The 22,967-nt window shown below is 35.5% G+C and overlaps 1 protein-coding gene and 2 pseudogenes across 3 annotated transcripts; all 3 read left to right on the top strand.

Annotated features, from left to right (window-relative positions):
- The first annotated feature begins 930 nt into the window (after positions 1 to 930).
- On the top strand, positions 931 to 9,608 carry LOC114747204 (serine/threonine-protein phosphatase 5-like). 3 transcript variants are annotated; one of them, XM_028935495.1, is made up of 14 exons: positions 931 to 992; positions 1,706 to 1,867; positions 2,127 to 2,296; positions 2,388 to 2,459; positions 3,483 to 3,633; positions 5,618 to 5,791; positions 6,239 to 6,347; positions 6,435 to 6,552; positions 7,494 to 7,641; positions 7,860 to 8,108; positions 8,264 to 8,389; positions 8,466 to 8,566; positions 8,888 to 8,962; positions 9,099 to 9,608. In XM_028935495.1, exons 2-14 carry the CDS (start codon positions 1,798 to 1,800, stop codon positions 9,156 to 9,158), a joined length of 1,623 nt encoding a protein of 540 aa, XP_028791328.1. In that variant the 5' UTR covers positions 931 to 992; positions 1,706 to 1,797; the 3' UTR covers positions 9,159 to 9,608. The 3 variants fall into 3 exon arrangements, with proteins under 3 accessions (XP_028791328.1, XP_028791327.1, XP_028791329.1); XM_028935494.1 differs by having other exon boundaries at positions 5,618 to 5,824; XM_028935496.1 differs by lacking the exon at positions 5,618 to 5,791.
- Positions 9,609 to 11,881: 2,273 nt separating this feature from the next.
- On the top strand, positions 11,882 to 16,088 carry LOC114747206 (protein MAIN-LIKE 2-like; annotated as a pseudogene).
- A 1,616-nt stretch (positions 16,089 to 17,704) lies between these two features.
- LOC114747203 (citrate synthase, glyoxysomal-like) lies at positions 17,705 to 22,935 on the top strand (annotated as a pseudogene).
- Positions 22,936 to 22,967: the final 32 nt, after the last annotated feature.

Below are 22,967 nucleotides of genomic sequence, written 5' to 3'. Positions count from 1 at the left end.
CGCATCACGCTTCAGAAAAATATTTATTGCCTACCTTTTGTTTATTCAGAATATATAAAATTATAAATAAAATCCATGTCATCTTTTCGCAGTTTCATTTATTTTGGGAGTTCTTCTTTACATGTCACGTCCTTAATATTATTTTAACGACTAGTTTATAACCAATAATCTTATAGTTTAATGCATAAAATTTTTCATGTAAATGAACAATGTGAGCTTAATCTCGCTTACAGTATTTAAGAACTTAAAAATGTACGCATATAGTATACTAGTATTATTGGATTTATAGAAATGTATTTAATTTTACATTTGGTCTAGGTGCCATTTTAATTCTGATATTATTTCTAAATGTAATCTTATCTCTAATCATTTTAGATACGCAATTTTATCCCTGATTAATTTAATTAGACCCAAAGATCTGGGATAAAATTGCACCTAAAAAATAGATTAAGTTAAAATTACACATTTACCCTCAACTTTGAATAACGTGGTTTGTTACTAAAATTTACTGAAAAATGTATCTATGAATTCTATTAGTAAAATTTACTGAGAAATGTATCTATGAATTCTTTTTTTATTGTTGCTAAAACATAGGTATCCTCCTAGTAGAGACAATTCTATTCAAGACACTGTCAGACACTAAATATAGATACTTCTCTCAGCAGAGATTCGAATATTAGTTTATTATATTGTGACTAGACTCAATTTCTGTTGGTTATCTATGAATTCTATTAATAGGAATCAAGTGTATTTTTTAAGAAAATCCTGAACACTTAAAAGTAAGCCCTACCCATTTAAGTGGCATAACTCCACTTCACCAACAGGCCCGCCAAAATGAGACAATCTGGGGCCGAAAAGTTAGAAACACGTCGGGTCGGCGAAACCCGGTTGAGATTGTCAAAATTTCCATAAATCAGTCTTTTAATACTCACTTCCTGAACCCTCCAGCGACGACGCCGGTGAAAGTGGAGAGCGTCGCCTCCTTCTTTCCAGTAAGTCTCCGTCTTTCCCTCTCTTCTTCTCTCTTTCCACCTCCTGTCTCGTCACACGTGCAATCGACCTATACTCAGATCTTCTACTTCAATGTTGTTTCACTCCCTTCTTTGTCAGAACTACTACAACTACCTGTTTACTCCCCGTAATGACTAGCCTCTTTCAAAGCTTAAATAGATAATCAATTTTTTTCCTTTTCTGGGATTACTGAATACAGAAGAACATGATATTTCATTATCTCTTGGGATTCAGTCAATTTGTTGATCCATATAGTGTAGTGAAATCGTTTTGGTGAATGGTCTCGTCTTTGAGGAACAAAAGCAAATACTTTGATTGTATTGGCTTTAAAATTTGGATTTTAAGTAGGAATAGAAATGATGGAGTTCAAAGTTATATTGGCAGACCCTTGTACTAGAGTTTCCATGTATTCTGAATTGGTTCCCATTTTTTATGCATTTTTAACTTGATTAAAAAGATTGAACATCCTTATGATTGGGGTATCTTGATTTACTATAAATGGCAGCAGCAAGGAGTAGGGTATCCGCCCATGTGACTATGTCAGTCTTTGCCGTGCTACTATAGTATTCGAAGTCGCTTTAAGTTGAATTTAGCTATGGAAACTGTATGCTTTTGAATTTTATCTCCTATACGAGTATTCCTGTGGCGGTTGCAATCACATGGCTAATTTGTCTTCTTTGTTTTAATGGAGCAGGTGAAACATTGTAAAGAAAATTAGCGGTAAAAAATGGACGCTGTTCTCTTCTGAAACTCTTATCAAAGACTTTAACAAAAAATATTTCCAATATGGAAACTGAAAATTCTGATGTGTCAAAGGCTGAAGAATTCAAAATCCTTGCAAACGAAGCATTCAATGGTAATTAATACTCTGATTATAACTTTTTGATGTGATTATATTGCTTTCTTTGTCTAGTTGTTAAATATAAGCTAAATCCTTGTAACTTGTGCAAATTTTCGTTAGCATCGCCTTTGTATTCCTTTGTTGGTTCTCAAACTGGAGTCAGATATTAGACTTGCTTTATTTTCCTGCTCTCATTATTATTAAATGATCTTTTCCTTGATGTGCTGCTTCTTTAGTCTACTTTATCTGTTGATAGTGTGAATTCCCTTTTCAGCTCGCAAATATGGCCAAGCTATTGATTTATATACACAAGCAGTTGAACTGAACAGTCGAAATGCTGTTTACTGGGCCAATCGTGCCTTTGCACATCTTAGGCTTGAGGAATATGGTAGTGCGATACAAGATGCTACAAAGGCTATTGAAGTTGATCCTAAATATACAAAGGTGCTGTGCATACTAAAGCTAATGTGGCCTACTTACATTTGCATGAATGGATTGTTGATGAATATATCCTGATTATGGCTTCTTGTTGCAGGGTTATTACAGGCGAGGTGCTGCTCATCTTGCCATGGGGAAGTTCAAGGAAGCACTGAAGGATTTTCAGCAGGTAGCCTTCTCACAAGATTATTAAACAGTGATGGGCAATAATTGTACCAGGCCAGAAGATTTACTGTAAAACATCCAAATTTCAGGGGGGAAAAGGCCTTTTAGCGCTGTATCTTCAAATTAACTATTTTTATTGGCAGTTATTAATCCAGGCATATTAGAGGATGTCGAAATATGAGAATGGAACAGATCTCCCAGAATTTGAGCATATAAAATCAACCTGTTGCTAGGTGTGCCTGAAATCTTTCGCTACCTGCCTAGGTCTGGTGAAGAGATTGATACCTTCCTAGCTATATGGAAGATCTCTGTGATCTCTTATGTGTACTTTTAGTGACAGACCAACTAGTTATCATTGCTGTACAATAAAGATGGTCCGGAATATCTGTAGTAATTTATTTGAAAACACAGGGGAGCTAGAGAAAAAGATGATACTGAAACATAGATATGGAAAGAAATGACTGGACAGAATAGAAGGGACATACTATGTAGCATAGAAGAAACTGGTTTACTGAGTTTAGAAATATTTTCTGAAATGCTGTCTTGGGGTTTAAAAGTTGGGGCGACTTTCAGGCATGCCCACAATCAATATAAACAAAGGGTTTGTTTTCTTAGCAAGAGAGGGAGTGAGGAAGGTATTAGCCACCTGTCTTGTGATGTGAACTGTGAACCAGTCAAGGCTGCTCCAAAGCTTTTGGTTGTTCTAGCAGTAGTCTATTCTTCATCTTCGAATTTATTAATAAATTTCTCATTGTGGAATTCTGTCTCAGTAGAAGCAAACTTTTCAAAAATCAATTTCTTGTTCTATCAATGAAATTTTGCCAAAAGAGGAAAAAGACAATTATTATAATGTTCATGGAAATTGCTGGGGTTTGATAAATGTTCTCTTTTAGGTATTAATTCGTCAAAAAATAACTTTGACTACCTCACCCTTTTGGTGAAATGACTACCTCACTTTTATTAGTCTGTAACATGTACTCTGTTGAAATATATCCATATTTATTTTAATTTACTTATGTGGAATTAGGTCAAGAAAATGTGCCCAAATGATCCTGATGCGACAAGGAAACTAAAGGAATGTGAAAAGGCAGTTATGAAACTTAAATTTGAAGAAGCAATTTCTGCACCAGATGCTGAAAGGCGTTCAGTAGCTGAATCCATAGATTTCCGTTCTATAGGTACTATTCTAAACATGTCATCGTGCTGATATTTTTGAGTTATCATTTTTTTTTATCCTCTCTTTCCGATAGTGTTTTCTCTTTATTGTTTAATGTGATTATTTGTATACTATTTCTATGTTCTTTTATTGTTTTATGTTGCCCATTATTCTGGACATGTGTCTATATTAGGGTCTATACCAGGTACAATTGTTATAACTTGGATGTGATATTATCTTTTTATTCTTTGTATCATGCCCTATGATGTGAATATGTTGTGATATTTAGATTGACATTCTCTTAAATAGATCAGTGTATAAATGTGTTTTGATTCTCTTGAAGGAAACAAGTTGTCATGGAGCAACCTTTTGTGTTTTTAATTCTTTTAGCCAAGCAATTAATCAAGTCTTTTGGCTATGATTTTCGTGCCATTCATGAATTTGCTCATGAAGGGAAAAAATAATTTGGCAGAAAACAACTATATTTGCATATCTAAAACTTGAGCATGTGTCATCAGAGGGAAAAAAAACTCGAGTATGCAGAGCTTTACAAGTTCAAGTGAATCTATTATAAGTAGAGATTACTAAATTGAAGGAACTAATATTATTGGCCAGGGCATTCTTTAGCATCAACAAGGGTGATGCTGCAAGTTCATGCTTCTATCCAATCTGACCATGTATCGTGGCTGTTGATTTTGATTGTTCCCATTGATGCCTTTTGCCGTAGGGTTCTATTTTGTTGAAATGCTGGGCGCTTCACTTGAGTCTAGCCTCTCATTAGTTCTTAAACCAAAATATGTTTAGCCTTGTCTGGTGTTTCTAGGATTCCCTTTAGATGGGGATATTGTTTTCCTTCATATTTCGTAAGGGCATTTAATAGATTGGTGGTAGAAGAAACAAAATTTTAACCTCCCGAAAATGACAGTTTCATTTTCCATATTTTAATTATATTTAACAATTTCTACCCCTTGAAAAGGACTGATGAAAGTGTGACTTAGTTCAATTCCAAGATACAGGAGCTTGATATTCTTAATTCACTTTGTTGTCATTTCAATTTTATGGTTGCAATTTCTGTTTCTCTTAGTCAGACTCCTTTAGTGGATCCAGTTTATTCCTTTAATATTGCTCCGTTAATTTTATTTTGTTCATGTCATTAACTGGTTATCCTCACTGAGCATTAAGTTTAGCTGGGGGCGACCAGTCTGTCTCTAGTTTACCTTGCTTTCACCCCCGCAACATTTGAATATGCTAAGACCTGCGCGTACTGTTTAGTTTAGTTTATAGAGATGCAGAAATGGCAATATTATGCAGCCTTCCAACACAAAGCCTTCTTCCCCCTCTGTAAAAACTGTATCACTGCAAACCTTTTGCCTCCCAAAGGATGTTATATTCCTCATTTCATGAAATCAAAAGGTTCGGGATTGGACTGGGGCCTTTCTTTTGTTCTTTGGTTTCTTTCCCAGTTCTTTCCTCAGTTGTTTACATTCAATAAAATCATGGCTACATGAAGGCATGAAGGGCCTCTAAAATCAAAATTCTTGTTTGACCTGATCTCTTTTGACATCTTGTACAATTTATCCTCATCAATCAACATATTGTCTACTGTAGTTTCTTCAAAAAATTTTCTTTGTTGTAATTTCTTTTTTCTTAAACTCCTAAATTCTTGTCAAGTCTCTATCTCCTTCCTTCTATCAGTAATTGTTAGCAAAATACCTTGTTCTCAAAAGGTTTTGTCCCTTGGTGAAAGAATATGTCTTACCAACAATGCTTAGAATCTAATCACCATTTTTGGTGTTCAGTCCTTTCTTCATCTTGTATGAGGTCAAAGGGATTTTCTTTTTCTAAGTTAATGATAAGTAGTCCAATCACACAAGCAGCGCCTGCCTTTTCTCCCCAATTCCTATTATCATGAATGCTGGGGTCATTCTGTTATTTTTGTTTGTGTTTGGACATCAGTCGTGGTTTACTATGAATTATCATTCTGTGTATATACTGTATTATTTTAGGAAAGGGTCACAATTCTTTGATGCCCACCGAATTGGCTATAGCAGCAGTGACAGTGGCAGTTATGGCAGCAGTTGTGATGTTGTTCAGGACATCAGTGGCCACAATGGTAGCTGCAGTTGTGGTTGGTCTGCTGTTGCTCCTTGGGGCATATTGGTGGAGTAGCTACGATGCTGGTATAATTAGCAGGAGTGATTTACATGACCTAGGTCTGAGCTAAAAGCAAATCAAGATCTGAGCTCAGTTGATAATCATTTTAAAATTTCATATGGTCTAAATCATAAACTTCAGGCATCTGAAAAATTTACAGCAAACCAGTCGAATCATTATTAATAATGCATTGAGAAAATTTAACGTCTTTTTGTTGTGCATTATAATGATATATTTCTTATTAGAAAACAAAATCGTGGCCCTGTATTGGATTTTTTCGATTTTCCCCCCTCCTATCTAAAATCTTTTTATACTTTATAAGAAGGTCTGCATTACTATGAAAATGAACTATTTGGGCTACTTTTGTATTCGATGTGATGTGTTTTTGGTTTTGTCCTTGCCGAAATATACACTCTGGCATTTGTGTTCCTGTATTCATGGAGCTTGAACAAAATTGTGTTCTATAATGCTAGATGTGGAGCCACAATACTCAGGAGCAAGAATAGAGGGGGATGTTGTTACTTTGGATTTTGTGAAAAAAATGATGGATGATTTTAAGAACCAAAAGTGCATACACAAAAGGTATTGAAGCAGAATCTATCATTTATTTCTGTGTTTCTTGAAGGTTTACTGTATTGTCTTCTTCATGATCTTGCTTCACTTTTGTAGGTATGCCTACCAAATTGTATTGCAAACAAGAGAGATGTTGTTAGCCTTGCCTCCTCTTGTTGATATAAATGTTCCTGATGGCAAACATTTCACTGTTTGTGGTGATGTGCATGGTCAGGTAAATACTTTATAGTTTTCAAATTGCATGGAATCGCTTTTGGTTTTCAGCTCTGTCTTTGACTTCTGGCAGCAGAAGTTGATAGGAGCGACCTTGTTTTAAACTTTTAATTATCGGATATAACTGTTCAGCATCGGTTCCAAGTCATCTTCAATTAAGTTTTCAGTTAGGTGTCCTGGAAATTCACATGCGACTTTGACATATTACACTCTCGTGTCCTAGATATGAGGTACTTGTAACTACCTCATCAAAATCATTGAGGTAGTTAAATCATTAGAATGGTCTAAAAGCAAAATTATTTTGCAAGTTTACCCCTATTTAAAAGCATGAATTTAGAAAGACAAATTCTAGGAAGATGTAAACAAGGGTCAATTTTGGAGCTCCGCATTTTTCTCCGAAGTGACTAATGTTTAGGACCACCAGTTTGTTTTAGAAGGTGACGGATATATAGGACTGGAGGGAGTGCATCTTTGTCTATCTTACTCAAGCCATAATATAATGGAACCATTAAACACTAGGATTGCAATTTTGTTTCCCTTTTTTCTTAATGGAATGGTAGCCTGATTTTAAATTACTTCTCTATTTTCTTGATGTATAATGCATGAAGAGTAAGGCTTGAATGTTAGCATGAGGTTTAGTCCTCATTTTTCTCAACAATGCAATGGATAATGTTGCTAAAGTAATGTGAATAACCATAATCATGCGAAACTCGCTCATAAATTTTCATTCTATTGTCGAGTTTCATGTCTTGGTTTTTTTTTTTTTTGAAACCATTTTGTGCTCATAGTTCTTTCAGTTCTCCAATTTTTGCTTTGTATACTTGAATGTGAAAACTGTTTTACGCTTTTACTACCACCATGCTGCTTGGTTTTTCGGAGAAATTTTCTCTCATTAGCTCTCTATCTGTAGAACTTAATGTTTTTCTTTCAAAACTCCTGCAGTACTATGATCTCTTAAATATTTTTGAGCTTAATGGGCTTCCCTCAGAAGAGAATCCATACCTTTTTAATGGTGACTTTGTGGATAGAGGATCTTTTTCACTGGAAGTCATCCTCACTTTGTTTGCATTCAAGTGCATGTCTCCCTCAGGTGAATCCTTGCTACACCTTCGTCACTATGTTTGTTTTGTTATTTTTTTGGATACTTTGTGCAGCTGGGCTTCATTAATGGCAGCATCTAGATGTGTGCTGTTTAAGTTGATTTTTTTGGGATATGTTTAATTATCTATTGCTGTTTGTATGATTGGATTCTCATAAATTTGTATGTGCTGGGTATCATATCTTATTTTCTTTTCATTTGACTTCCAGCCATATATCTAGCAAGAGGGAATCATGAGAGCAAGAGCATGAACAAGATATATGGTTTTGAGGGCGAGGTTCGCTCGAAGCTAAGCGACACATTTGTGGAACTATTTGCAGAAGTCTTCTGCTGTTTACCGTTGGCTCATGTGATCAATGATAAGGTATTTGTGGTTCATGGAGGTCTTTTTAGTGTTGATGGGGTGAAACTCTCTGACATCAGAGCAATAAACCGATTTTGCGAGCCTCCGGAAGAAGGTTAGATGCACCCTTTTGTTATTTTTGGTTTAGTTGTTCTTGACGTCACGTACCTTAAGCCTTGAACAAAAATATTCCTGTGCTTCATAGTTGCCTCCCCTTTTGTTTTCTCTGTTTTAATGGGAGTCTTATGAATCTGGGTTTCATATGAATAGGATTAATGTGTGAATTGCTATGGAGTGATCCACAACCTCTTCCTGGACGGGGCCCAAGCAAGCGTGGTGTCGGTCTTTCTTTTGGTCCAGATGTGACAAAAAGCTTTTTGCAGGAAAATAATTTAGGTATCTTTGCTACCAGTTTGATAATGCTCCTGCTCTTTAATCCGTGAATTAATGTATATTCTCTATCAATTTTCAGAGTTAGTTGTCAGATCTCATGAAGTAAAGGATGAGGGTTATGAGATTGAACATGATGGTAAACTCATAACTGTATTCTCTGCTCCAAATTACTGTGACCAGGTAATTAAATCCTCCATTTTCTGTAGCAATCTAATGCTTTCTAGTAGTTAAGTGATATAAAATTATAAATACTGCTTATTTGTTTTTTCTCGCTTGATGCTCTGTATATGAAGGCTTTTTTTTTTTTTTGGGGCCTGGGGGCCGGTAGGGAAGGTTGGCTTGATTTTGTTTTCAATGGGATGGGCAATATAATGAACATATGGCATGCTTAACATGTGGAGATTTCCGTTTATATCTAATAGAATCAATTGCCCTCACTGAAGCATAGTTGGGTGTTTGTTGTTACCATCAGTAAAATGTTGATATTTCCATTCCATGCAGATGGGTAACAAAGGTGCATTTATTCGATTTGAAGCACCTGATTTGAAGCCAAACATTGTTACGTACTCAGCAGTGGTTAGTATCTTTTGTGCTTTCCATTTGTGCTGTTACTTTATGATTTTCCAGTTTGAAGCCACTTCTTTTGATGTGCTTCTGATTCCCAAACAACTTTCTTCAGTTCTCATGATCTTTATGTTTGTGGAATTTGCAGCCACACCCGGATGTGAAGCCAATGGCTTATGCAAACAACTTTCTTCGGATGTTCTCATAGTCTTGCATGGCTTTCTGGGGTTCATTCTGGTTAGTGACATCTCTGCAATCCAACAACTGCAAGATTCGGAACTCGGCCATAGAATAACCAGTACAAGTTGACAACTTTGTGATAATATATATACTTTTTTTTTTCTTTTGGGCTTAACGTTATTCAAATTCATTTTTTCCCCACAAGTTTCCCTCTGTATTTTGTCATTTTGGTTATTTGTGTGAACCATGTGCAGGGAAGTACGGAGTAAGGTTTATTAGCTTTATGAAACTCTTAATGTTGTTTTTTCGTGAGCTTTGTTAATTGCTGTGCTTAGGTCGTTTTCTGTTGCTTCCTCTTCTAAGTTAAATGGAGCCGAAATCGCTCATTTTGTAATACCAACTGTTAAGCATCTTGAGCTGCTAATTTTTAAGATGCTTGTGTTGTTTTCTACTGCATCAAATAGAACTTGTTCCTATAGTGTATTAGAGCTTCTGATATTTAAAATGTTTAACTATTTCCTGAATTATGTTGATTTTTTCTTTCAATTGTAGGGATTGAATTCGAAACAGGTAAGTTGCAGAAAATACTCTTGTTGTAAACTTGCTTATTATGTTATGTTTGTTCAAAAGGGTCAAATATTTTTAAACTAAATAAATATATATAAATATGTAATGCTTTTGCGTTGAAAAAGATGGACTGGCCCTATCAAAATGTCAAGTGTCACTCAAGCTCTTCTGAATTTTAGAAAGTGAAATTGCCAATTGGCCTTTTGTTTTAGTTCCTGTTTTGATCTGACTCAGTGCAGGCTCTAACCAAACGAGTTTGCAGCACTGATGAACTTCCGTTAAGGAAATGAATTTTACAAAAAGTGATTAGTGTCTTGCTGCGCTTTGAATTTTTGAAGGGTTTGTTGTAGTACGTGATCCTAATTGAAGGATTAAAATATTAATCCATAAAATGAATTTAGTTAAAGGCATCAAATTTATTATAAAATTTAAGTGATTCTAAGTATGTTGCTAGTCTTAAATAAAAGTCACTTATATTTTCATGTATTAAGAAGTGTATTAAATTGACAAAATTTTTTAATTTTATTCTTGTTAAAGTTATCTATCTCTCGACATTTACAAATTATTTTCATATCTCAGCATTCTTTCTCTCTTTTTAATGGAAATTAAACAAGGACAAGATTAAAAAATAAATATTAAATATACTACCAGTGATTCGTGAAGGGTGGTATTATTTTCATTGATTAAATAACAATTTAATATCATATTAATTTTTACTCTCTTTCGTTACCCTTATTAAAATGGGCATAGGAGAAAAAATAATAAATATTTATTGAAAGGGTTAATACAAACTTTGATATTTTAAGTTTATTGTCATTTTAGTTTTGATTTTTTAAATTTAAAATCATAGGTTTTAGTCTCCGAAATTTATTTTCATTTAAAACATTGATTTATATAATTTAATAAAAATTTAAACTATTTTGTTTTTTGAGAGAGTAAAACTTATGGTTTAAAACCTGATAGATTAAAATTAAAATAAAAGACAAACTTGAAGGAACAAATATTATGTTAATCCTCACTGAAATTATGAAAACCTCGGCTAAAAAATTTCTTCTAGAAAAAGAGTTCTTACAATGCAGACAAGGAGTATGTTTTAGGAAAGTCATGATATAGAGTGGGTTGGAAGATCATGAATTATTTTACTTGGAAATTGCTTAAGGTTAGGAACTGCTTTTTTTATTCTCAAAACCGTTATTTCTTTTAAAACACTTAGAATGCCATTTCAATGTTTGATTTTGATTCAACTAAGGATTATTTGGCCCTCCAAAAATAAAGTTAGAAGAACTTTTTTAATATTAAGTGCTAAATTACATGTTAAAATTAAGCGCTTAAATTATATAACTCCATGTGAAACATCTGATTTGTTTTTGCATTGAATTTTTAATTATTTGATTAAAATATTTTTGTTCACGTTTTTTCCCCTGAAATCCCCGAGTGCTCAAGCCTCAACATGGGAGAAATTACCTTAGCTAAACAAGCCAAAAAAATCTTGCTTTTGTCAGTAGCCCTATAGCCTAATAGCAATACATTCTTCTGTAACTGAGAAATTACGTGTACAACCTCACTTGTAATTTTAGATTGTTAATTCACAGCTGGTAAGGTCAGGCAAACAATTAAAAGTATTTGTCATATTTTTTAGGCTATGAGTTGCACTTTGGTAATTAAATCAACCTTCATTATATATATTTTTTGGATAATTTCCTTGTAATCAATATTTTTTTGCTAGGTACATGTATCCTCTTATTAAAGCCAATTCTATTTAAAACACTGTCGGAGCACTAAATATGAATATTTGTTTTGCTAAAACATAAGTATCCTTCTATTAGAGATAATCTTATTCGAGGCACTGTAGGGCACTAAATGTGGACATCTCTCCTAGTGGGGATTTGAACCTTGGTTCTTTACGTTGTGAGGGACTAGCCCTTTTCACTAGACCTAATCCCTGTTGGTAAATATGAATATTTTTTTAAGCGAGAATTTGAATTTTGATTCATTACATTGTAAAGCACGGGCTCTGTAACTTACACCCGACCCTTTGTAATCAGTAATCTTTTATTTGTTTACAAGTTGGTCCAAGTTGGGCGGCTCGTAGCGGATCAACGTAATGTTCGGGCCCATTAAAAAAGAAAATCCCTATTTCTGCCGCACTTAAGATAATAATAAATAATAATTGTACTCTTTTGTTTGTTGCCCTCACTCTGCTAAGCTAAGCAACGACGCCGGAGGAGGTCGTATCGTGTTCGTCTCCATTCACTGTAAGGACCCATCACCCCCTCCCTTCTTCTCCCTCACAATTCACTTCTCTTTTATCTTTTGTTTCGTTTCAAATTTTCGGAGTTAAAACGCATGTCAATTTACTTCGTCCGAGTCCTTGCCATGGCCATGCAGATTTCTTCTCTTTTTTCAATCTCTTCCGATGTTTCGATTCGCTTCTTGATCCCAGATACTAGTGGGGGCCAGCTGCTTCCCCTGCTTGCTCTCTTCTGGGTTTGTGTCCCTGAGAAATTGTTGGCAATGCTCAGCCAAGCCCTAGCTTGAAGGTTGTCAAATTGGATTATTTTAGGGTTTTTGTTTGGTTTAATAAATAATTCTGCAATGCAATGTAAATGCCATCGTGTTTTTGTTTCCTTAAAGCTGATTGAGGAAACCTCCTGGAAACGTGATGATTATTGAAGTACGTTGGTGGGGTCTGAGAAAGGCATGGGGTGCGAGGAGGAATTTGTTTTCTGAAGAGTTCTTGATCTTAAAAAAGAAGGAAAGAATGAAAGTTTGAAGGAAGCTGGTTTTGTTGAATCAAATAAGTGAATTAATGAACTTAATACTATCCGTATTGCCGTTGAATGAAAATTGAAAAGTGATCAATTGAAAGTAATTTTTAACTATTTCTTTTCTCATTGATTGATGTGTTTGCTTGTTTGCCGTTCATATGAAAGCCAACTATTTATAAATTTGGGCTTTTAATTAAAGACGTCTTCACAGCAATCAATTTTAATGTCTACTGTTGTCGAAAGAATTATTTTGGAGGGGGCACTAGAATCCGCTGTATAAATCCTTTGACGTCTTTGGTAATAATAGTAGATTGATTTTAACATTTGTTTATGTTGGTTTTAAGACGCGAGAACATAGACATATGATCAAGTAATGAAAATTATTTTTGTTCCCTATATTCATGCTTAATGCTACTTTGAAGTTGACTAGACGTTCATTTTTCTCAAGTATTACATTCGAACATTCTTTAGACCCCCCCTTTTAAGGTGGAATTCTTTTCATCTTACATCAAATTGATTTGTGTTTATTCATTTATTCGAATATGTTACTCATAAGCTAATGACTTTTTGTAGGGATTTGATTTGTTATGTTGAATTTCGTTATATGTTCTTTGTTCCTTTTAATAGGATGCTTTTTCCTTTGTTATTGTACTCCTCTCCTTCCTGTCAAGTTCTTTCTTTTATGTGTTAAGATAACCTAAATAATTGTAAGGTGCTCCTTCTTATTTTATGTTCGTTTTGGGTTTCTTTCATTAGTTATACTGATGGAAGTAGAAGTGGCGGACCTTTATGCGACTAATGCAGGACCAATTGATGGTTCAGTTTTATATGATCAAGATAAGCATGTATCTACGGCAGTTTGGGAAGGACAGGTGCAGTTTTCCCTTCTGGCAGTCCTTTTTTCTTCATCTTTGTTTGTCTTCGAAAAATCTCGTCACTGTCTTGATTTCTTATGCTATATTGTTGTCTTGTTAATGAATCAACAGGAGCGTGGTGCTCTCAGATGCCATGAACACACTTCAAAGCTTGATCAGTGGACACTTACTCATAAACAGATTGAATTGGTACAGAAGGCTGGTTTTGGGTACTTAAGATCAATTCCAGCCATTAGTCTCGATAACCCTCTTATCTCTGCCCTGGTTGAAAGGTGGAGAAGAGAAACAAATACTTTCCACCTAAATGTTGGAGAAATGACGGTAACCCTCAGAGATGTTGCTCTCTTACTAGGTCTGGCTATAGATGGGGACCCTGTAATAGGTATAACATATACTGCATGCAGTTCAGTCTGTGAAAAGTACCTTGGCAAAGCACCTGAATCTGGTTATACAAGTGGTGGAATGGTGAAGCTGAGTTGGTTGAAAGAGTTCTTTTCTCACTGTCCTGAAAATGCTTCAATGGAAGTAATAGAACAACATACTCGTGCCTATCTTCTTTATCTTGTAGGTAGTACCATATTTTCCACCACCACTGGGAACAAAGTCCCCGTAATGTACTTGCCGTTATTTGGGAATTTTGAGCAATGTGGAAGATATGCCTGGGGTGCAGCAGCATTAGCATTTTTATATAGAGCTCTGGGAAATGCCTCTCTGAAAACTCAAAGCACTATTAGTGGCTGTTTAACACTACTGCAGGTCAGTTAAGTTTGCTCATATGATTTTTTAAATATAATTTTTTTAATGCTATCTTTTTAACGTTCTTCAAAATGCTTGTCTAACTAGTCTTTGTACTTCTGCAGTGCTGGAGTTACTTTTACCTGAATATTGGCCGGCCAAAGCTTAACCACGATCCTATGCGTGATCAATTTCCATTTGTGCTAAGATGGAAAGGAAAACAAAGTGGTCCAACAGCAAATCGTGATGTAATTTTCTACCGGAAGGCTTTGGATTCCCTAAAACCAAGTGATGTAAGTCTTATATTTAATTATTTATTTTAAACGAAAATTCTCTCTGTTTTTCTTTCTTAGATTTCTCTGTAGATTTTCTTTTCTTTTTTTAAAAATGATTTGATGAGATGATTATGTTTCAAATTATAGGAGATTTGATTCTGTAGAGATTTTATAGCATCATTTTAATTTCACAGGAAAGGGGAAATTCAAACTAAGTATATAGGTATTGTTGTGATACAAAAAACCTTTGGAGTATCAAATCGATATCTTACCATTTTTAATGGACACAAAAAGAGGCTTATCTCCATTTCGTGATCTGATTAGAGTCTCATATATTGTCAAGAGAGAATATTGTTTAGTGTAATTGATGCACAGGTGGAGTGGCTGCCATACAAAAGCATGGACAGTACGGTAATTCCAGAAGACATCAAAAGCACTTTAATTCTTGGGAGGTCAAAGACAATGTTGATATGTTTTGACAAGGCAGAGAGGCATCTTCCGAATCGATGCCTAAGGCAATATGGCATGCTTCAATCAATTCCAGAGCATGTGGAGCACTGGGAGAGGAAGAGTCGAGGAGTTGATGGTGGTGTCAATTTGTCAGGGAAAATGGAATCGGAGCTTAGTGAATGGATGGACCGGCATCTCCATATTGTCGAGGGTTATGATGAGGTAGATGAAAATGAGTACATACAATGGTATCTAAAAATTACTCTCGCAGATTTGTGGGAAGGCCTATTTCTCTCTCATCCGAGTTTCAAAGAACAGTGAGTATATATGTTTCACGAATTAGCATTTACATCTTATAGATATTATAGATTAAGTTTGAAATGCTTTTTAAAGAACAAACCCAAATGTTTTCAGAATGCTGGTTTGAGGGATATCGCACATATAGCGGACACTTTTGCAACTGATGGGCTGGATGCAGATCAAATTGAATCAATTTCTAGAATAAGATTAATTGCACATGAATGTTTGAGAGACCAGTTTGGTAGTCCAGCCATAGTGCCAGCCACCCCACAAGTTGAGCTTGGAAAGAGGGTGAGAGGAAAGGAGAGGGTCAGAAGAAAAGGTTCTGGTAAACGATTGCGGAGAGATGAAGATGATGATGCAGTTCAGTATAATGCAGCTAGTGAGGACGAGCAACCTCAGTTCTACGGTGCTGCTATGAAGATTGAAGAATTACAACTAAGTCAAGTCGACAGAGAACCGGATCAATCACAAATCTATGCGTTAGATAATGAGGTCAATTCTGTCCTGTTAATTCATGCAGATGGTGACAATGGTGGTGAGAATCTGCATCTTTGTGATGCAAACTTCGAGATGGATCAGTCAGCGTTAGCCTCTGCAGCTGGTGAAGAAAATAATGAGGAGCCAATGCATATATCTCTGAGGTTAACAATGAAGAACTAAAGCATGCAGCTGGTGAGGTTAACAAAGAACTAAAACATTTAGCTTCTGAAATAAAGTGAAGAAGCTGGCATCTGGCTTCTGAGGTAACAATGAAGAACTGAAGCATTCAGCTGATGCAGTTATAAAGGAAGAACTGAACCAAGTGAATGGCGATGAAAATGCTGAGCAAATGGATGCAACTAACAACGAGGTTCATGATGTACAACCTTCTGATATCTCTAAGGAAGTTGATGATTCACAGCTCTCTGGTGCAAGTCATGAGATCAAGAACACCAGTCCTTCTGATGCTTCATTAGAGGCCAATAACTCAGATCATGTGACTTGAGCAAGGTCAGCTCCACTCATCACTAAATTAGATCCTCTACAGTTTGTATGTGTTCGGAGAGAATGACCAAAAAGAATGTGACTGGGATTTGGGAGACAGATATCATATTTATATTCATAATTTTTTTCCATCTCTCTTTGAATGTGTTTATTATATGCAATTATGCTTTGGTTTTTATAAATGAAGAGGATTGGTATTGAGCTCACCACAATGCAATTCAACTGATCTCTCATACAGAGCAAGGTGATTGTGGTGGCTGCTGTATAGGGGCAAGGCCTTAAATTGTATAATTTTTAGCTTTATAATATAAACTATACTTTAATTTTCAAAATTTTTGTCACTGGATATCAAGTGTTAATTTAATAACTAATATTTCTATTTTCTTTTTTGGTAAAAATTTTTGTTTGCATTGGATTTTTTGAAAAAATTTACTGAGTTAACCAAAAACTATCTCAGTAAAAAAGTCTAATATTAAACTCAAATGTAATTTAATTTTGAAATGATTCAAATTATTGTGACTGAAAAGATCCAGATTATTACTGCATGCCATATTTGAATATTTGGCAAGATTGAGCGACCCAAGTTGTCAGCTTGTCATGAAATAAGTCTCATCATGGTTTAAAATTATCTTGAAAAAGTGAATTTATCTCTACTTTATTAACAAATAATTATTCATTGATAAGACCCTGACTGCCTGTCCAGATGAATCTAAACAATCTGCAACTCACGGGCCAATTCCCAAGGATGAATCATCATCAACCATAGATATGAAACTGTGGAGCTAAACTATTCTTTCCAGCATAATTTTAAAATAAAAGTAAGTGTAATTGGAATTTATTATAAAAAGTATTATAATTCACTCAATATATAATATCAATGAAGAATGACTAAATTTTTTTGGATATTATATCAATTTATAAAAATTTTATTTATTACTTCCCTGGAAAACTATTCCGAAATTTCAGCACATATCGTACCGATATTATAATTTTTCTCAATAAAATGTTCAATACATTAATGAGCCACACAACTCAAGTATTTACTTATAAAACGATTAAATTCATTTTGTTTAAGCGTATGGTAGATAAATTCTTTGGCCAAAGCCTCTACGCATATAGTGCCTTTTTTCCAAAAATAAATAGACTGCTCCTCAACGTAAGAGCTTATTTTATTCAATTTTTAATATAGGAACTCATTTGACTTTTGTTTTGATACTAAATATAAGACATTGTCTCTCATATCTGTCTATTTTTTTAAGGTAGTTTTGTAATAATGGTATTCTGATCAATACACTTAATTAGCAATGATATTTGAAAAAAATACCTATTTATTACAATAACTAATTTAACTAATTTTTTTAATTTATTCAAATTAGGTAAGTAATTTCATATTAAAAAGCTGAAGTAGTATATTTATATTTATATTTTCTTTAGATCCTTTCGCCAAATGCTCATATCCTATTTGTTTCTTTTGGTGGGTCCCTTAAATCAACATCATTAATCATTATCCGCATAGATATTTTAAGCTGAATTTTATTCGCTGCGTATAATTTATATTTATAACTAACTGAATTACATGTTTGAGAAAACTGTTAAAAATAATTAAAAGTGATAAATATGTATGATCAATTGAAAGTATATACTCTTTTCACAGTGCACATTGTCTGCACTGCATATTCAATCGGTATAAAGTTCCCTCACCTGTCGTCTACACTCTTACTGTGTTGAAGGATAGAACCTGTGAGCTCAATTTTCGATGTTATCTTTTGGAATATAAGGTTTTATTTTTCGAATCCCAAGGAGAAATGTATTTATTTGTAAATTGCAATTTCAATTTGTCTTGGTCGATCCAAATATACCGACCAGGCTCCACGTAATCCAGCTAGTTTGCTTAAATTTTCTCCCTTCCTCTTGAACGATCCAATTGCGTACCCAACTTCTCTGCGATCTTCTCGTCTTCTTCCCCAGTCTTTCTTTTCTGAGTTACGTTGTTTCCATTCAATTCTGTAACGAAACTGAAAAAGCGAATACGGAATGTCCACGATTCTTCCGAATCCACGGTGGTGCTTGCTCGGGGCCGTTTGGCCCGGCTCACTGCTCACCTACGACCTTCTTACACTGAGCAACTTGATCACGCACGTTCGCTCGACCCTTTCCCTCTCTCTGCTCAAACTTCAATCTTGCCACCCGGCAACCTCAAGGGGTCTTTGACGATCGTCGACGAGAGGACTGGGAAAAAGTACCAGATTGAGGTCTCCGAAGAGGGAACGATCAAGGCTGCTGACTTCAAGAAGGTATTTTCTGATCAATGAGTTATATACGTAAGCTTTGATTTTGAAAGCTTTTTGTGATTGGCTAACTGGGATTTGGTCAATTCTGATCTGTTCGGCTTCTTTGAATCGGTTGGATGCGTATTTTTTCTGTGCGGCCAATTATTGTTAATGTTAGCATTCTGCCTATTAATTTTTTAGTCATATGCTATTCAGAATCTATCAATCCAAGTGTGCCATGGGGTAGTTTGGATTTGCAGCACAAGTGCAACTTACCGTCTTATGCGTTATGGATTTTTTATTGTGGGACTCCAATTGTTAACGTGCAGATATCGACCGGAAAGAATGACAAGGGGCTCAAACTATACGACCCGGGATATTTGAACACAGCTCCTGTCCGATCAAAAATTTCCTATATTGATGGCGATGAGGGAATCCTTAGATATAGAGGCTACCCAATCGAGGAGTTGGCGGAGAAAAGCACCTATATGGAAGTTGCATATCTCATAAGTGAGCATCTTCAAGAACTATATTGCCAGTCTATAACTAATCTGCAGCATATATGTTCTGTAAAACCATAAAAATTCTAAAATGATGATTCCCTTGGGCAAGCACAGTGCCCAAACTTCTAAATTATGATAGCAATATACTTCAATTTATTTATAGCATGCGTGTTTCTGTCAACTGTTTGACTCATCCGTTTCTGCCTTTTCAGTGTATGGAAATTTGCCTACTCAAAGTCAGTTAGCCGATTGGGAGTTTGCTATATCTCAGCATTCAGCTGTTCCGCAAGGAGTTCTGGTGAGGTTCTCTGCTATGTGATGATATTGTGGATTGTTTATTCTAATCAAGTTCAGTAATACTTTTATTGTTTTATTTGATCATTTCATGCTATAAATTTTTATTCCTTTTACTTCTTTCATCCTTTCTTTCATCTGTTTGTTTTGTTTGTTAATGGGTGACTTAACTTGCATGTATCCCATGGAGATAAAATTTTGTATTTTTAGCATGTAGTAAAATGATAAAGAGCAGAGCAATGTTAAAGAAGCCTCAATTTGAATGGTTGATCATTACTGCTAAGTATTGAAGTGGCAAGTCCTTATTATTCCCCCTGGGGCGCTTTTTTGGACAAAATGTCCTAGAAACTCACTTTTATTTTACTGCGGCAGTCTGTATTTTAATTATGGTTTGTGGAAATTATTTCCTTGCAGTGATCATTTTAGGGGGAGTAACTGAGTTTTTTCCCCCAGAGAAATATGTCTATTAACCTAATGGAGTGTTATCTTTTTACTTTTGTGTTGTAGGATATCATACAATCAATGCCACATGATGCACATCCAATGGGTGTACTTGTTAGTGCCATAAGTGCTCTGTCAGTTTTTCACCCAGATGCAAATCCTGCTCTTAGGGTAAGCAAGACGAGTTACTTTTAAAGTTTTTCAGCTTGTGCACTGTTTTACAATGCTGCACATTTATGATGGTGACATATAGTTTTGTGGATCTTGATTTTTTTTTTTTTAGCAATATATACTTCTCTCATAACTAGTAGAATTTTCCCATTCTACTCTTATTTAATGCATATTAAAATTCGATGCAGGGTCTTGATGTATACCAGTCAAAACAAGTAAGAGACAAACAAATAGCACGAATCCTTGGAAAGGTTTGCATATACAGTTTTTTTCCCCTCGTTCCTCCTTACCCTTCTACCTAGGCACGCGTAATTTATTTAGCTGATATTGGTGTGTCTAGAACTGGGTTTACAGCTTGCATTCTGCGGAGTTTTGAGCAGCTACCTTACAAGTTTATGCATTTTCGCAATATACCTAATATATCTATTATGTTTTCTTTTGATTGCAGATAACAACAATTGCTGCAGCAGCTTATCTTAGATTGGCAGGAAGGCCACCAGTGCTTCCATCCAGCCACCTTCCTACACGGAGAACTTCCTATACATGCTGGATTCTTTGTATGTCTTATGTGTTTTTAAAGGTCTTATTGTTAATATGGAATGATATAAAGCTTCAATTTCTATTGATTTAATTTTTTTGTCCGAGTGAGGTAAATCATCATCAGTACTCACTAGTTTTTTTTTTTGGTCTCTTGCTCTTGCTTGCATGGAATAATTTCTTTTCTGGCACAAAGTATATAGTATTCTTAAGATGATATAATAATACACATACACATGCACGGTAATTACATCATCTTGGAGCTTTAAACTCAAATAACATTTTCTTTTGCATGTTTTCAGAGGCAATCGCTCATATAAACCGAATCCTAGGCTAACTCGCGCACTAGATATTATCTTCATCTTGCATGCGGAACACGAAATGAACTGCTCTACGTCCGCTGTCCGGCACCTTTCGTCTCAAGGTTGAGGCTCAAAATTGTTAAACAACATAAATCATTCTACGTTCAGTGTATCCTAACCACCTTATCCTTTGCAGTGGTGTTGATGTATTCACCGCTATTGCTGGTGCTGTTGGAGCACTATATGGGCCTCTTCATGGTGGAGCCAATGAGGTACCTCTAAATGCGTCATGCAAACTATCACTAACTTTTCACTATAGCTTGTTTCTGACCATTTCCCTGCGTAAACACAATACTTTTGGCAAGCATAATAATGTGACCTTTGATGGTTCTATAGGCTGTCCTGAAGATGCTGAGTGAAATTGGAACGGTTGAGAACATTCCAGAATTCATTGAGGGTGTCAAAGCCAGGTGATTATTACCTTCTTGTATTTGGGGTCTTATTTCCCCCTGTTTATCATTTACTCTGAAATGGTGATGTCATTATGGTGCCTTCCTTTTATGTGGTTTTGCCTCAGACCTTCACTGCTAGCTGTGAAAATGAAAGTTATAATTGATATATCTATCCTGTCATCCTGTGCTTTATCTTTTCTCTAGGAAACGAAAGCTCAGTGGTTTTGGACATCGTGTTTACAAGAACTATGACCCCAGAGCAAGGGTCCTAAGGAGACTGGCAGATGAAGTGTTTTCCATTGTTGGTCGGGACCCTCTTATTGAGGTGTTTATCTATCCCATGGGTTTTCTTTCTTCTAATTGCCTATTTAATATTCCTGAAGCTTTAAACTTTTCTGGCCATGGGTTATGAATACAATAACAGACCACTAGATTTTCAACTTTGCATGCTCTTTAATACAGTTTGGTATTCTTCCAGGAAAATAGAATCACTTTTGTGAAATATTAGGGTTGTTATTGGGGACATAAGCTTTGGGGGGGGGGGTTATTTTAAGGCACTTGCTTTTAGACAATGTTGATTTGGTTTATGTTTTTCATGTGTTTGCATGAGCATTCATTAGAAGTCATATTTCGTCCAGGGAAAAAAGGAGCCATCCACTTCTGGTCAGGGTCTAGAGTCAATTCTAAATCTTGAGCAACTTGTTTCATTATAATAGATTATTGGCTAATGTTTATAATACCACTATATATATATAAATATCGCAGTGGGAGAACTTCTGCTTTATTTAATGTGAATTCAATTCAATATATTTGGTTAACTTCTGATTTGCGGGTAAAATTTTTCGGCCGTGCAGATTGCAGTTGCCTTGGAGAAGGTTGCGTTATCTGATGAATTTTTCATTAAGAGGAGGCTATATCCTAACGTTGACTTCTACTCTGGGTTAATTATAGGTAATCTATCATTGAATTCAGTTTTGTAACTAACATGGATAAGATGTGCAATTTTTCCCAGCCTATATAACAGGGTTTGGAATGATGAATTTTTGTAATCAGGGCCATGGGATTTCCGCCTGAGTTTTTCACAGTTTTATTTGCAATCCCTCGAATGGCTGGGTACTTGGCGCATTGGCGAGAGTCCTTGGATGATCCTGATACGAAGATTATGAGACCTCAACAGGTTACTTCCCCTTATGCTTACTTTGGTTATGCTTTTCATGCTTAGGGAAATTAGAATTGGCCATATGGTGTTGATCTCCATAGCTTCTGATTTACTGAAAAATGGTTGGGCTTCGTGGGTCATTTTAAGGCTGCAATTCCTACCTAATGCATGTATTAGGCATTTATTGCAAAATACATCTTTCAAATAGAGAAGCAAGATAACAAGTATGAACACTCTTTAAAGAAGAAAGCCGCCTAATCCCTAAAACAGCCCGAAGCAGCACACTGAAGGTAATCTACTTTTTTACTATTGGCTTGGAAATCTGAGCAGTTTATGGCTGGTTTTAGGATTGGTGGTGGAATAAGGTGGCGGTATGTTCCAACATGTGATGGATTAAGAACATATGATTACCTGTCTGTATATAACATGTTACGACCATCAATCAATTGAGCACTGAATTATTTTAGCATCATATTAGATTGTTCCGTTCAATCAGAAATCATTGGATTGTGTTTCCTGATTTCATCAATCTGTTTTCACTTCAGGCTTACGTTGGGGAATGGTTGCGGCATTATACGCCTGTTATGAACGATCTGCATCAAGTAATGCTGACGAGCTTGGTCAACTGGCCATATCAAACGCCTCAAGGCGGCGACTTGCTGGATCTGGCTTATAGCCTTAATCTGGATTAATCAGTAAAACTGTGCACTGGATAAATAATAAAAGCTGGTATCCGAAGCCTGTAAGGAAA

The sequence above is a fragment of the Neltuma alba genome, unplaced genomic scaffold (genome assembly GCF_004799145.2).
Source record: "Neltuma alba isolate B1F8T4 unplaced genomic scaffold, ASM479914v2 tig00005247_pilon, whole genome shotgun sequence".
Taxonomy (NCBI): domain Eukaryota; kingdom Viridiplantae; phylum Streptophyta; class Magnoliopsida; order Fabales; family Fabaceae; genus Neltuma; species Neltuma alba.
This window is presented reverse-complemented; position numbering and strand designations above follow the sequence as displayed.

Coding starts and splice junctions, on each gene's coding strand:
- LOC114747204 (XM_028935494.1), top strand. CDS start 1,798: ATGGAAACTGAAAATTCTGATGTGTCAAAGGCTGAAGAATTCAAAATC. Junction 1,868..2,126: donor TGCAAACGAAGCATTCAATG/GTAATTAATACT, acceptor TTCCCTTTTCAG/CTCGCAAATATGGCCAAGCT. Junction 6,553..7,493: donor GTGGTGATGTGCATGGTCAG/GTAAATACTTTA, acceptor AAACTCCTGCAG/TACTATGATCTCTTAAATAT.